The 16137-nt window shown below is 42.0% G+C and overlaps 1 protein-coding gene across 12 annotated transcripts in view; it reads right to left on the reverse strand.

Moving 5' to 3' along the window:
• Window positions 1-733: 733 nt before the first annotated feature.
• Window positions 734-16137, reverse strand: part of NRG1 (neuregulin 1) — a 283305-nt gene continuing 267901 nt past the window's right edge. For 11 of the 12 annotated variants that reach the window (XM_039724163.1, XM_039724160.1, XM_039724159.1 and 8 more), the window contains 5 exons: window positions 15006-15108; window positions 11245-11371; window positions 10585-10715; window positions 9880-10083; window positions 734-5966 (listed from right to left, as the gene is read on the reverse strand). In XM_039724163.1, coding sequence (XP_039580097.1) covers window positions 5315-5966; window positions 9880-10083; window positions 10585-10715; window positions 11245-11371; window positions 15006-15108 — 1217 coding nt within the window. In that variant the 3' untranslated portion in view covers window positions 734-5314. The remainder of the gene's footprint in view (window positions 5967-9879; window positions 10084-10584; window positions 10716-11244; window positions 11372-15005; window positions 15109-16137) is intronic. The other variant, XM_039724154.1, reaches the window with a different exon arrangement.

Genomic DNA, 16137 nt, shown 5'->3' on the forward strand with positions numbered 1-16137 from the left:
TTTTGATTGATAACTCCATTTCTTTTATTGGAAGAGGTATTAAACATCCAGTCCGTTCTTACCTTCTACAAGATAAGTATGTTTCAGCAGACCTTTAATATCTTTTCTCTGCTGTCCTTTCTTTCAGAATAATGATATTCAGCCTACCCAGTGCTCCCCAGACCTCACCAGCTCCAGATATTTATTGACCTGGGTTGCCCTTCAAACCCTTCCCTGTTATACTATTTCTATCCTGAGACAAGAAGACCAGGACCACTCATTGTATTTACAACTGGCACAAATAATAATTGTATATAGTGGCATGGTGGTGCCATCTAAGAGTTCCCAGTATCTGCTTTGCTTTATTGACTGTTGCTGAACAGTGAGGTGACATTTTTGTAGAGCAGCCTCCCACAGTCCCAAGACTGTGTCATTTCTGCCCCCCCCAACTCCTCCCTCTCCCCAAACCCCATCCATTTTAAGTAGTAATGGTCAGGGTAGAGCTAATAATTCTAACTTAAGAAACTAAAAATGTTTGTAGGAACAAGAGTGTCTGCCAGAGACCCCCATAGGGATGAGTCAGAAATCTCAAGGAACAGTGGTCCACAACAATAGAACAAGACCTTTACAACAATGTTTGGATACAGAAAGATGGTAGCTAGGGACCTGGCACAGTCTGCTGAGCAGCTGGGCCAGGACCACACATAAACAATTTAATCCAGCACCTCTTTTACTGAAAATGAATAACAAAACCTTAATAAATCAACAATTACTTATTGCTGTATTTGGGGTAATAAATTCTTTAGTTTATCAGTAGCTTGTGGCTTCCACAGCATGTTCTTTGAACAGTTTGCCTTTCAGTTACATCCCCTTTCTCTCCTGAACAATAAATTAGCATTCGTTTTTTTTTTTAAAGGAAAAGAGGGGAAAAAGAGGATATATTACAATTTTTTCAAAGCGAAAGAAAAAAATGCAACATCTTTTTGACATATATCTTAAAATAATATGAGGATAACTTTCTCTGAGTGTTAGATGCCTATGCATAAATAATAAAGGATGTTATGTTATTTACAGTGTTACACAATAAACTAAGAGCGTCTCATTTAACACAATATCCATAAAGACAGTAAATAATGAAAACATCCACATATGTACAAGACATATTTACAATAGAATAGAGAATTACAAATGATGAAAATTGGCCATGTTCTTTGTCTGCCCTTCTCTGCAGCATTTCATAGGTGCTTTTTTGTTTCTTACTAGAAGTAAGACCCAGGTAATGGTAAGTAGCCACACTGCAGGGCCAAGAAGTGCTCAACAGGCTGAGAGGTGTGTCCTTTGAGGAGACACCAGTTTGCTATCCTGGGTGCTCAGGAAACTGCTTGCAATGTGTGTGAGAGAAGCAGGGAGATGCAGCATTGTTGTTTTGGAGTACTGGAAAGAAGGAGCTTTCCTGTTTCCCTGATAAAGGCAGTGACTGATCTCTTAAACCTGGGTATGTTGGGGTGGCTCAAGTGAGGAAGGGAATAACTGGGCCAAAAGGAGGGAGTAGGCTTTTCTCTGTTGCATGAGAACCTGTATGGAGCTGCAATTATTTACACTCCTTAAATAGTCAGGCTGTACCAATATAATCTAGCTATACGCTCTTGAAAAAAGCCTTTCATCTTGGAATTCCTGCATATAAACACATACATAGGAAAACCTCATGGCTCAAACTAAGAGACACAGAAATAAACCAGGACAATCTTAACAACTCTGCCACCACTGGAATATTTCCTCCCTCTTCAAAGTATGTTTCTTCTTGCCATGACTTTCAGCCAAGGAACTGGCAAGCATCACACAGTGATGGCTCAAAGGTGTTGGGACTGCCTAGCTCAAAGGTCTGGGAAATTAAGCAAATATCCCCAACAGGGGATCTGGCCTTTTCCATAGGCACTTGCTGGCTCTGCTCCGTGCTGCTGCAGCCTCCAGCCCCTTGGCCAGCAGGAACTGGCTGCAGCCTGCCAGAAGCACCTGTGGCCAGGTAGACTCACTAACTTCTGGGTGTGGACCTGACTGACGTGAAACACCCTCACAGTGTGATGAACACAAGTTGAGAGGTGAGGGGCTGTGTCCTCTTCCCGCTTCTGTGCGTGCCAAGCCAGGGCAATTCCTGAATTCACTGCTGCATGAATTGTGCTGTAAGGCTGGATTCTTCACAAAGATCTAAGGGCTTAGGCAGCCATATCCCCAATTGTATTTTCTTGTTCTTAGGTCCATGTGAAGTCTCCAGCCTAATTTCATGCTTGCTTTGTAACACATTGTGGATATTCTGAGGGGTAGGAATAGCAGGAACTGCACAGCAATTTGACTCTGAGGCATTGCAACAGAAGAGGTGTGACATTTTTCCCTAGACCTATACCAAGTAAATCTCACATATACAGCTCCCAAATATGGACTTTCTCCTTCATTTTCTACTGTCCCTCCACAATAACAGTGATAGTAGTCAAATAATCTACTCAATGGCAAGGCATGTTCCCTTTCCGTCCTCATTCATCTGTCTGGGCTATTACAGATACTTCAATGAGACCTGGCCTTGTGGTTGATATATACTGGAGGAGTTCACAAAAGACCTGTCTTATAATCTCTATTCTGCCAGTAAGATGGGTGATTTTGGGGCAAATCTCTTGTTTCTCTGCCATCCTTTTTCTGTCCTGCAAGGCCTTTGCCGTGTCAGAGGCCTTCCTGAAGGTACAGATATTCAAGCGTCCAAGGAAACTCGACAGTGCAAATCTTTTGGAAACTCATGGCCTTCATTAGGAAAGTCCACCTGACCTTCTGCTTCGGTACTACTGAGTTGCAGAGTTACTGGAGAGAGAGATATTCTGCTGCATGGGATTGCAGATAAATTGGCATGACTAAAGGGATGAAAATGAGAATATGGCGTATAGAATTTGTAGAGAGCTTATGTTTCAGTCTGCAAAGGCAAAGTGTGTTCAAGTACATGCCAGCTAGGGAAAAATGGCAAAGGGGACTTAAATCCAGACAGTATGTATTTGCCATCTTCCACGGATTTCTCAAATAAGCAGTGCCATTTCAGCCACCACATAGCCCAAAGCTGTGCTAGTTTCCTAGCCTTTTGGTTCTACCACTGACATTCTAGTGGACAACTTTGTTTCCTATGCTAAGGTTTTTTTTGCTCTTTTTCTGCTGCATCTGGTGTTCAGATAGACTCACCTGTATTCTTACCAATGTGATATGGTTATTAACACAGTGAGGAGCTCACTGATTTTTGTCATCCTGGCAAAGATCTTCTTTTGCTATACTTTGCTCTCTGTCTCAAATCAATAGGACACCTTGTTCAGCAAAACTCTTAGGCTCATACTTAACTTTTTGCATGTGCTGGATGTGTCAATGAGAGTCTAGCACATGCTGAAGGTAACTTTTGCTGGGATTAGCATAAGCATATGCTTGAACAATTTACTGAGTTGAGACTTTTGTTCCTCAGGTTTGCATCTCACAAAATTTCCTTGATGTATTTCTCTTCATTTAACTAGGACCAGAATATGGCCCAAAGGATGAGTGTAGTTTGGCTGAAAGTATTTTTGTCTTGACAGGGCTCTTATTTAGAGCTCAGTAATACCTGTAAAACACATGTTCTCATTTTCAGAATCCCCAGAGTCTAGGAAAAACATTTGTTTTCCACATCAATCCTGAGTCAATGCTGTGCCAACTGAAAACACAACAAAAAATCAAAAGTAGAAGAGGCAGAGTGACCCTGACTAAACTGATAGGAATTCAGTGCAAATAGAGTCCATTTGCTTCTGTCTGGATGGATGCATCTGCTCCAGCACTGGCAGCATCCTTGTTCATTACTAGTCAATGACTTCAAGACTGTCACTGGCTATAAAAACACTGATATTAAATAGTCACACATGGGTTACTAGGGCTGTAACTCACATGGTGTGCTTACCTTCATAAATGGGCTCTGCATCAGCCTTGCCTCTCTCAACCCAAGTAACGGAGTCAGTAAAGGTGAGTGGAAATAAGCTCCACACATTTGCTTTGTCCCTCCTACGTGCCTATACTTTTTAACCATTCAGCAAATCATATTCCTCCCTGAAAGGCCTTTCTTTGTCCAAGAGTAAGCCGTACTCCAACAGCAACTCTAAAAAGGTATTGCTAGAAGCTTGTCAGGGTTCTTTCTGAGGAAGGGAAAAAGGGGAAGAAAATTGAGTAGAAACAAAAGAATAAGTCATGTATTAGAAATCAAAATTAAGAAATAGAGGTGAAAGCTGATTGCACTTTTATTAGTGGCATTTGTTTTCCAGCTAGATCTCTTCCTTGCTTGATTACAGGTATCTATTATATTTGCCCCATTAACATAAACTAATATAAATGTTATCTTTTTTTTTTCTTTTTTTTTTTCTTCCTTTTTTTTTCTTTTTTTGTTTGAATAGAGTATTGGGTTCAAAGCCTCAGCTAACTTAACCCATTTCCTAAGGGATAACTAGAACAATTAATATCTGGAAAGTAATGAAATGGCAGTTCCTAGTGATTACAAGCTGACCTCTGATTAATAATATATTTGGTTTAAAATCACAGTATTATTTCCTTTCTATAAGTAACATTACTTAATGCAGGTTGGCTTTTTTTTTTTTTTGTTTGTATGTTTTTTGTTATCCTGCTGTAATTAATAGTAGCATGCTGTTGGATCTACTATTATCCCAGTGCTCAAAGAAGCAAACCTTTTGGCTGGCAGAGAGCAGACAAAACTCATCTCATATACGGAAAGCAAATAAAAGTTCTCATATAAGAAACTTTTTTTTTTTTAACTTTTTTATCTTTTTTTTTTTTTTTAATTTTTTTTTTTCCTTTCTGACTCTGTGTGTTTATACGTGTGTTTTTCTGGTGGAGTAGGGTGGGAGTGCCATTACAGGGCTTTCTGATTTGGAGACTCTACAGCAAGCAACCAGAGGGACTTCTGCAATTCTTGCAAATCATACATCCAGTCATTATAATGCAGTGCACAAAAAAGCTAGGACAACTGAGGGCTAAAAGGTTTTGCAAAATACTATGGGACAGCCATCATTGTAACTGTACAAAACTTGCTCTCAACTTAACATAACATAAAGGCACCATTGATATCTTTCCCCATTTTTGAAATACTGTAAAAAATTGCTACATATGGCACATAACACATTTGTACATACGTATATTTAATTTATAAAAGTTTTCTTCCCCTCCTGTTTTCTATCAGCGGAATTGCTAAAATAAAATAAATTGTTTAATTTAAAGGTGGAATACTTCATTATATAAAATAAAGTTTTACATGTGAATCTATGTGTTTTATGTTTTATACAGCAATAGGGTCTTGGTTAGCTATCACACTGGACAACCTTGCTTGTAACTCTTCTGGTGTGGAGAAGCGATTTGCCGGGTTAGTCCTGGTTTCAGCCAGCCGGAAGGCAGTGGCTGGCTCCAGACCAGTTGCCCCGGGGTTCGGTATGCTCAGGAATGGTGTATCCTCACCTATTCTTTCATCTTCCGTTTCGGTCTCGGAGCTGCTGCTCTCAGAGCTTGTGTCAGAGTCCACTTCCACCCTGCTGGAAATGTGGCCGTTGGGCTTTGTTCTTTTGACCCTCCGGCTGTTGGTGAGTTTCTTTGGAGGCTCCTGTGCTGGTTCGTATTCCTGCGTGGTCTCGTACTCCTCATCCTCCACGATCCGCAGAGGACTTGGTGGCAGGCTGTTGCTCTCATGGGTGGCATTGTGGTGAAAGGAGTTGAACTGCTGAAGGTGGTGGTCATACTTCTCATGCAGCTGCAGCGGAGTCACCAGGAGCAGCGGTCGCTCCTCTTCTATGAAGGGACTCACCGCCACGGAAGGGATGGAGACGGTCAAGCTGGAAGCCGGTGGTGACATTGTGGAAGGGCGGGACTTGGGAGAAGTTGGAGTGTGAAATTCAACGGGTGACATGCGAGCTGGTGTGGTCATAGCTGAGACATACCTGAAGAAAAGAGATAGGGACAGGTTGCGAGCACAGGAGCAGTGGTGACCTGTAAAAACAGCAGCTCATGTGGACTGGGAGAGAAATGGCAGGGATTCCCTTAAGATCCCCAGCATCCTCACACAGGGCTACTAAGGAACCTTTCCTGCTCCTATTAATCCTATAAACTGCTGACTTCTGGGACTCTGGGCTAAAACATATGAAAGCAGGAGGAGCATAGCAAAACTCCCAGATCCCAGCCATGGAGATGCTGTAAATTTTTTACCAGAATAACTTTCTGGAATGAATCCAGGAATGGGATTCAGAGACAGACAGGCTGCCAGAAACAAAATGCATTTGCAAGTATTTTCTCAAAAGGAAAACAGCTGCTACACTTCTGGAAGGATTTGACCAGAATCTGGGGTACATGCAAACAGACAGGGGGAAAGAAAGGAAGGGAATTGAAGGACAATCCTTTAGGGGCTTCACCCTCTTCTGGCAACCAAACTGTCTCAGGCTAGGGAGGAAAGTAATGTTTGGATAAGATATAGAGCCAGATTCTGCTAATTTTAATCAACAAGGATAGTCAGAGAAGCATTTGTGCTGCTCCACTCCTGGGTGCTAGTTACCTCGGCTGGTAGATCTATCTGCAAAGAAGCACAGAGTATCATTTGTCTTCAAATGGGAACAAAAGCCAAAAGACAGGCTTGTCTGGCCTAGTGCCTATGATTTCTGTGCAAAATTTGTCCCTGTTCCTGTGGGAAGGGTAGTGGACAGAAGTGATTTCTGAAAATGAAGCTCAGGTGCCATTACAGGGTTTGTCCCAAAGAAACAGAACAAAAAATGTGAAGCTCTCAACTAGTTTTAATCAGTAGACATGCTGTGAGGTCATATGGATTCATGCCAGGTGAGGATCTGCCTAAAACCACTTGATCAAAAGCATAGTGCCCAGTATGACACTTTGCATGGTCTGTCTTTGCTTTTGTTCTTATCCTAAATTCACCTGCCCAAATTTTGTCTGTGTCTAAAGTTAAAATAATTCTAAACTCCATCACAGGCCCATTGAGAAATGCTATATGTCTATGATTGATGTAGTTATTTAGTTTTTCATTAGTGGTTTATTTATCTGGGCCTGAAATTACCAAAATAAACATGAATCCATCTTTCTAATCCAATCTGTGACTCAGTTGCACATATTACACTTGATAAAAATGGAGTTACAGGAAAAGGGAGAAAAGGGGACAGATTCTGGACAGATGTGCAGTAGCATAAATTGATTTCACTAGAGGTGCATTGATTGCAAGAGAAAGGAAAAAACCAAACCAGGAGTTATGCATGGGAATTAATCAAGTTGGTCAAGCAAAGGGCAATGAATAGGTCTGTGCATTAGATGAATTAAGTAATTTTTTCTGCTTTCATGACCGAGCTTTTCATCCCTTTTCACATTTTTAATAGGCATTGTCTGAAAAACTGAAACCTTTCTACTTTCCCAGTTGGTATACTGTTGGATATATGTCTTTGTGACACACTGGATTTTAGCTAAACTGGTTCTGTTAACCCTTTGAGTTGGTTAAATGTGTTCAATGTACTGTGCAGGCTTCCAACAGTGTCAAGTTACTCATACCAAAGTGTTGTGCATTCACACATTTCTGGTCTATTCCCCCATGCCCTGACAGGGCAGTGCTAACTAGCTGCTGTCTGCAATCTGAGGCTCAGGAGCTGAACTCATACAGCTGTAGCCCATCCTGAAAGGAAGGTTAAAAGGTGATTGATTTATCCAGCTTCATGGCCAACTATGCTGGCTCAGTGAAAGGGGATCAGAGCATACCCATGGCTGTCCAGCACACATTAACTTGCTATATGCTGCCAGCTTCATCAAATAGTCCAGCCTTTTGTGCAGAGACAGTGTTTTTTGATCTTCTCTCCTGTAAGACAGCTAAGGACATCCAAGATAAAACTGCTTGTGCACACGGGTGGCAGGGCATGGGATGCAGCAAATGTATGGGTAACGCAAAACAACCTCTTGTAATGTCTGTTCAATTTAAATTGAAAATTGAGGGAACACAGCCTTGGGCTACCAATTCACAGTACAGCAACATTTGATGGCTTCAGGAAGTAATTTGTCAGCTCCTACACTCCTTTATGTTTCTGAGTAATTTTTAGTTCCAAATAACTCTCTCCCTTATATACACAAGCCATCTCAGGAACAATTGGTGATGTATTTCCTGCTTGCTAAAAAAAGATGAGGCCTGCAATTAATGCCCAGGGAAGTATCATCTCCCATGTTCCAAATTTGTGATTGCTTCAGACACAGACAAGGATGTCAATGCCTGATGAATTATCACAGAAATGTTGCTGCTATTGACCTGTAGTACCACCTTCAAGAGACGCAATAATTGATGAAATGCCTTCTTTCTCCTCAGAGAAACAAAAAGGAATATGGTGTCCCCTCTCCCCCATTGCTGCCCCCCGGATTAAATCTAAACAGTTCGTATTAGAATGATGCTTTGGGTGTCCCATGCAATGCAGGCAGACAGCAAGAATGGTCTTCACTTCTCACATGCAGATGCCCAATGTACTAAGCTGTACTACTCACCATTGGCAGGCGTGTGGCTGTGCATCCTGCTCGGTTCCCAGGCAGGAGACAACATGGTATTTACTGTTACAGGTCCTGATCCAGCAAAGCACTTAAGCACATGCTGAGCTCTACCCATGTGAGTAATCTGGCTGATTTCAGTGGGCCTACTTGCACAATTAAAAGATAATCTTGTCAAAGTGCTCTGCTGGATTGGAGCCATGGCTGTTTATGTCATGTGAGCCACGTATCTTCAAATTAAATTCCATGGTAAATAACACATAATTTTTAATGAGGGGATAGTTTATTAACCTTGGTGGTACTACACTCAGGGTCCTTCCTCAGTGGGCCCTCTTCCTGCTGCTTAGCAGTTGTTTGTGTGGCAGTGGAAGTACCACAAAAATGGTGTTTCCCGTACGTGTGCATTAATTTTTCTGAAAAACACAATTTGTCTCCTACACAACTCAGTCTCCTTGGGGATTGCCTGGCTGCAATTTTGGCATCATGGACACTCCACAAGGCCAAATCTCTTGTGATTTCAAAGTCCTCAGAGAATTGGTCCATAACCTTTTGTTTTTCTTTTCTTTTGCCTATAGTTCCAGGGAGAAAAGCTCTTTTTAAATGTCTTGTTTCTTTCTCAATCTTTCAATTGCTATTCTGGAGCCATCTTGTATGAAAATGCTAGCTTAAACCTGAGCAGGATTTTCTCAGTTAAAGTTTTTTTGTGACTGATGTACTTCTAGGCAGACCTTAGGAACTGATGAACCAATCTTTTCAGACAAAAAAAATTACATGGTTGGAAAAGCCCTGGCCAGGTTTATTTATAACTATTCCTGATTTAAGAATGACCTGAGTCCCTCTGGCTTGCACTTTGTGTTTCTTGCTTTTACTTAATAAAGGGTTAAGGGGAGTTTAGGAGCTGGAACACTCCAGAAAGTAGGTGGTGTCATGATTTCTATACTGCTTAGGAGTCCTTAGTGCCCTCCTCCTGTGGATCAAAACATTACTTTCTCACTGCAAAATCTCTCAGACTTCTCACTTGCATCTTCTATGAAATCGGTAATTAGGCAAAGTTCTGTTTATAGTTTTCAATGGAAATTTCTGCCCAATTACTCCAATGGAGCTTTGTCAAGTGTGAACTGCTGGCTAATAGGACTAAATCCAGCAGAGGCAAGAAGGGAAGAAATGCTTTTGGCGGACTTGAACTACTACTCAGCTCTCCACCTTTATGAATAAGGAGACGTATGCCCTATGTGAATGGCTGCCCTGTCGCATTTTCGCCTGTGCTCCCAAGCTTTGAAACCATCTGGGAAAACACCAGGTCTTGCCAGCTGAAAGCAAAGAGGCGGTGTGTCTTACCTTTCACTGTGAGGAGAGTCTCGGTAGGAATCGGGCGTCTCTCTGGCATGCCGGAGGAAGCTGCTGCCTTCCCGTGGCCCGCCGATGCCGTTGAGACGGCCCCGGGGCCCTGCTGGGCTGGCGTGCCTGCTGTTCTCCATGGAGGAGCTGACGAGCACCGAGTGGCTTTCAGAGAGGATGCTTTCAGTGTGGCCATTACTCCAGCTGGAGAGCAGCAACCAGGAAAAGAAAAAGGGGGAGTGTGAGAGTGGGCTTTGGCAGCAACTGTGTATGAGCAGAAGTTTAGCCAGGGAAAGGAGGGGCTCTGTTGAGACACAGAATCTGCAGCATAACCTTTGGGTTGGTAACTGGAGCTGCAGAGTTTAGCGAACTTTATGAATTCACAGGCATCAAGGTGATTTTGCATGATGGATAAAAGGAGAGGGAAGGAGGGCTTTCCAGTCATTAGAACTGCCAGTGATTTAGCAATTTGCATATATTAAAATTCAGTGTGACAGTATTGGAATGCCATTCAGATAATAAAGGTCTTTGTAAATTTCTGGGAAGATAGTTAGGTGATATGACATCAAATATTGTTAGCCTTAAAATGAAAACACTATGAAGGGAGCACAGATCTTCCCTGCTTTGTTGTTTTACACATTTTTTGGTTTTACAACAGCAACAGATCAGATACTACAGCTGCTGTTTGCCTTCCCCCTCCAGTACCTGTGGCTAGGTGTCTGGGTGACTGTCACGGAGTGATGTGTTGTTGAGGTGTAGTGGCTTGTAGAAAACGAGGTCTCTGTTTCTCGCTCAATGACATGCTCACTGGAGATTACATTTTTCGAAACGTACTGCTGAAAAAACCCAGACAAACCTCAGATTTACAAACTGTAATCCACAGCACATTTATAGACATAATTCCCAATCCTTCCTTCCCAGATTTCAACCTTTTATATGTGCCAAAGCACAAATTTTGTCACTTAAATACATGTAGAAACCATACTGACACATTTTAGACATTCATGTACACTTCTGTGTACATAGCCCATCTAGACTCAAAATAGGAGGAGACAAATGAGGAAAGTAGCAAAGGTCTGCATCCCAAACAAGCTATAAAAATGTAGCTAACAAGGGAACAAGAAGCCCCAATATACAGACATATGGAAAAGCAACCTCCCATTACCATCAGATACACCAAAAATACTATTCTCTGATGGAGAAGATGGCAGCAGTTTGCCATCTTTTTTTGCAATTTTTTTTCTGTGTGGAGAAAGCCAAGAGAAATCAGTCACCAGCCTGCAGCAGGTAGATGTTTAAAAGCTGTGGGGTGAGCTTTCCTGTGGCACGGGCAGCCTGGACTGCAGCACGTGCAGTGAAACCTACATTGACGAGCTGGACGTTGTCGGGCGGTGGGTTGGGGTGGTGCGGCCCGTTGGCCATGTTCATCACGTTGTTCCTTTCTGAGCGCAGGCTCTGCCGAAGGCGGTCATGCAACTTTTTCCTCTGCTTCCTGTGCATGAAACACAGAAACAATTTTAATAGACAAAAGGAAAGCAGCTGTACCTTTCAGCATATTGATGTTGGTGATAATAATGTAACATCACTTTTTTTTGCCAGAATATCCTCCACTGCTGCTAGAGCTCAGAGTAACTCTCAAAACCACAGGTCTAATTGCAGCTGGAGCTGTGGGGACCTGCACAGGGGGAAGAATATTTGGGATCCCTTCCAGAAGTCAGCAGGACAAAGGGGGACAGGAATAAGTGAGAAGAAAAGGGAATCCATTTCTAAGCAGTGCTCTGTCTCTAGGAGGAGAACTTTTCTGCACTCAGAAGGGAGGAGAGAGAGATTTTAACCCAGACACTTTGACACTCTCGTAAGGGCCAAGGTGAAGCTTCTGACAGCCCATTAAGCTACACCTCTCTGTTCACCACAGGGAGCCGAGGTGTCTGTGCCTCAGGGCTTGCTTGCAGACACTGGAACAGGGTCTTTGTGATGTGGCAGTTACACATTTTTTTTAGAGGGATTGATCCCTTACCTCAACAGTGTACTTCAAATACATAAATACGTTATAGTAGAGTGCATACAAAGCCTCAGAAATCCAAAGTGAGAGTAAATGACATAGGCCTGAGTCTGCAGACTTCCTGGCAGCTCTGGAAGGGTTAGTTTCAGCAACATCAGATTTACTCTGAAGCCCAGTGATTACCAGGTGGATGCCATGGGTGTTAATGCATTTAGTAGAACTATCTATGCACTAATGACATGATCTCTGTCTGACTTTGATGCTTCTACCGTTTCCTGTCCTTAGCTGCTGTTTCCCCACTTGCTAACAACATGTAAGTCCTGTGAGGAGTGCCTGAGGGAGCTGGGTTGCTCAGCCTGAAGAAAAGGAGTCTCAGGGTTACCTTTTCACTCTCTACAACTGCCTGAAAGGAGGCTGTAGCCAGGTGAGGGTCAGCCTCTTCTCCCAGGCAAGTAGCAACATGACAAGAAGAAATGGCCTCAAGCTGTGCCAGGAGAGGTTCAGGCTGGACACCATGAGGAACTTCTACATGTAAAGGGTTTATTAAGTATTGGAACAGACTGCTCAGAGGAGTGGTGGAGTCCTGGGGGTGTTCAAGAAATGATTGGTCACATCACTTAGTGCCATGGTCTAGCTGATAAGGTGGTGGTCATTAAAAGGTTGGACACAATCCCACAGGTCCTTCCCAACCTAAATAATTCTGTGATACTGTAATCCTTCCAGCTCTCCTCAGAAGAACTTTTCAGAAGATCATTACAAGCTGTCAGCAGCAAAACTTACAGCATAGTAGAACCTGGCTATGTAGAACACACTAATCAAAACACCAAAATAAATAACCAGAGAAAGGGCTATTCAATTTCAGACTTAATTTATAAATATTACGCAGTTTTCTCTCATTACATTGGAGAACTTCCACCGCACTGTCACAGAATCCAGGGCAGTGAAGGGAGGATGCAGGCTTCAACACACTCTGGAATGCATATGACTTTGGCTGTGGCAAAAACTAAAATACTAAGCTGTGTGCAGAAGTGCAGATAGTGATAGCAGGGTAGGACAGTGTAAGAGATAACTATTTTCAGTCCTGTTTTGAACTCAAGGACTATTTCAAACTTTACAAAAAAGGAGCAGTGAGGGAGGTCAATAAATATGTTGAAGCTTGGTAGTCATGAAAGCCTAAAGACAATGAAAACATAATTTGACATACAGCATTTTACGTATTTTCTCTGTATGTATGTGCCTGGATAGTGGAAAATGATTAATTTATATCACATCACGTGAATGGCATATGCAGATTCATCTGTCTTGGAAATGCTCCTGTCTCAGAAGGATACACTGTGGTTCATGTAGACTTTATGTTTTGAGGATAATTAGACATCATCTGATGTAAGCACTTAAGGTGTACAGACAGCGCTGTGCCAGGAGATATTTGAGCTACCCAAAGACCTGCTGGGCTGAGAAGCAGCACTCAAGCAAGGTTTTAACTTGATTTCACAGCCCCCCTTCATGAGGCTCTGGAGACCTTGTGAGCTGAGGACAACCTGAATTCCTTAACATGGTAGAGAAAGTGAGTTCTAGAAGGAATCTGAGTTTGTCATCTACAGGACTGAAATCCTGGCACATGTAAACTTGGAGTCTGTCCCTAGAAATCTGCATTATTCTTACCTTCAATGACCAGTGTATTTGAATTTGCATGCTTTTATCTGTGCTGTTTGTCTTGTAGTAACAGGACACTAACTAAAAAAAGAAATGACTCTACAAAACTGAGATGAGAGAATAACAGGTAAGCTAGTGTGTACTTAAGAAGCTTTTATCTTCATGTAAATGATTTGCAAATAAAGTTCCTCTGAATTAAGACTCAGTGTCTGAAGCTAATGCTTTGGCAATTTGGTAGCAGCATTTCTTGCAAGGACACCAACAAAATCTAAGCTATTAGATTATTAAACTGGTTGTTCTAACACCATTCCAAGATTTCTCCTGGTTTCTGAGTTTTCCCGTATTTAGGGAAAAGAGCACATGCAAGTTACCTCACAGATACCAGTTTGGCATCACTGCTGTATTTGGAGGGCCAGGTAACTGGCATGTGACTCTCATCAACTGTTTTTGAAAACAGTTAACTTTTGGTTCACAGTGATTGCTGATGTCTTTTTTTTTGGGGCAAAAAAAGCATCCAGACCCCTGGTGGATTCTGCGGGCTCTTTATACAGAAAATCATACTTCAGGATCCTGACTAAATGCTTGTTGAAATGCATGGGGATGTGATTTCTAAAAGCAGGAATTGATCTGATTTTTTATTACTGTTTCAGCTGCTCCCCACTGACCACTGGCACAAGGTTATGGGTAGGAGTTGTGTGTATGTGTCTGGACTCTCACTGAGAAGGACAAATGATCTCCCTCCTCCCCCTCTTTTAACACAACCATTATTGGTGGGGCTTACAACAAAAACCAACTGCCAATCAGGCCTTGAAACAGTAAATCAGGTTTATACAAATGTGGAATATTTATGATAAGGTCTTTCTGTGTTTTGGTGGGGAGATTTATAAAGGCAGCCAGAAGTTTTGGCAGCAGAAATTCTGCTGATGTTCTGTGTAATTTATAGTCCAGAGTGCCTCATGCATGTTTGAGAGTCACCCCTTGTAATTTAGAGGCTCACAGAACACATTTAAATGCCTACTCTTTTGCATTGAGAGTGCTTTTGTGCTCAGTTTTTTGGCCTTTGGTGTATAGTAAAATTTAGCATCATTAATTGTGTCTCAAGTACAAACAAATTAGGCTTATACATAAAATTCACTGCTGGAAAGCAACATGATTCCAGGGTTGGAGTTTGTTCCTTTTCAACTGGGGAAACCAGCTGAAATGAGTGATAGAAAAGAAAGCAAACAAAAAAAGACAAAAAATTGCAATTACATTTGAAGACTGAGAAATCTCTCTTCATTTTGCACTGCTGATGGACATGCATGGAGACTCACATTCATCTGGCTTGGACGAGGGCACCCTGCTCACAAGTTTGTCTCTTAAGCTCACCTCTATAGAAACTCAGATACAACCTTATGCCCAGAGAAGCTACAGTCAACTGGGAAGGCCCTGACCAACAACCACAGATAAGAAATAGAAGAGAAAAGTTTACTTGGTTTTGCAGTAGGCCACCACACACATGATGCCAACCACTAGAAGAGCAATGCAAATGCCAGTTATGGTCAGCACCCGTTTCTGGTACAGTTCCTCAGCTTCTAGAAAGGGACAAAAACAGAGAAAGTCATAACATGGAGGATGGCTGGGTAAGGAGCACACAGTCAACAGCTGTCATGCTACAAACCACTGCACAGATTCACACAGCCACACTGAGACACAGCCACCACAATTCAGGCAGACTCATTATTGACTACAAGAAGAACAGGACTACACCACAAACTATTAAAACAATACTGGGGATGAGAAAAATTACAGAATTACAGTCAAAAGTCACTTTTTTTTTTAAGCCAACAAGAATAATATATAAGAAACAACTTCTTAATTGACAAACACAGCATTTGCTGGAAATAAAAATACAGTGTGGTAAGGTAATAACAAGAATTTGCAAATGCTTTGGAAGTTTTGCAAAGACAGCTGGAATGAAAGCCATTTTTACAGGTCTCATGAGAAATTTATTTTCTTATTATCTTTTTTGGATTGTTTTCACATCCAATATCCCCCTGGTCCCATGTCAATTTATATCTCAGCTGTCTTTACAGGAGAAATTTTAAAATACTCTTGTACATTTGAGACATGAGCTTGGCTTGTAACTATATCACCAATGGAAATGAAGACAGGTTTTGAGCTCTGGTCATAAAATTCAGACTCTTTCTCCAGTGCTCCTCCTAAAACACAGCAATATCAGCAACCAGCAGTGCCTTGTCTGAGAGAAATGCAGAGTTTCAACTTCTATCCCTTTGTGACCAACAAAGGAGCTCTCTCTCTATGGTGGCAGGCTTCCTCAGTGATGACAACTTGTTACCGATCTCATTCATCGGAGATATTTCACTTTTATAAAGGTGTTAGTAGCACTGCTAATGTTTGGTCTGGAGCTACTGATGCTTTCCAGCCTTGCTCATGCTTGGCAGAGAGAGCATTGCTGAGGGCTCTGCTGGGGAAATGTTATGTAAGGAGCTCTGAAACAGAGGCGCATTCTGTGTTGACGCCTTACAGATAAGGATTTGTGTTCCTGCTGTTAGGACAAAAATGGATGTCTAGCTTTACTCAAGACTTATTTTTGATTAAGC

The sequence above is a fragment of the Passer montanus genome, unplaced genomic scaffold (assembly GCF_014805655.1).
Source record: "Passer montanus isolate IOZ18808 unplaced genomic scaffold, ASM1480565v1 scaffold52, whole genome shotgun sequence".
NCBI classification, from domain to species: Eukaryota; Metazoa; Chordata; class Aves; order Passeriformes; family Passeridae; genus Passer; species Passer montanus.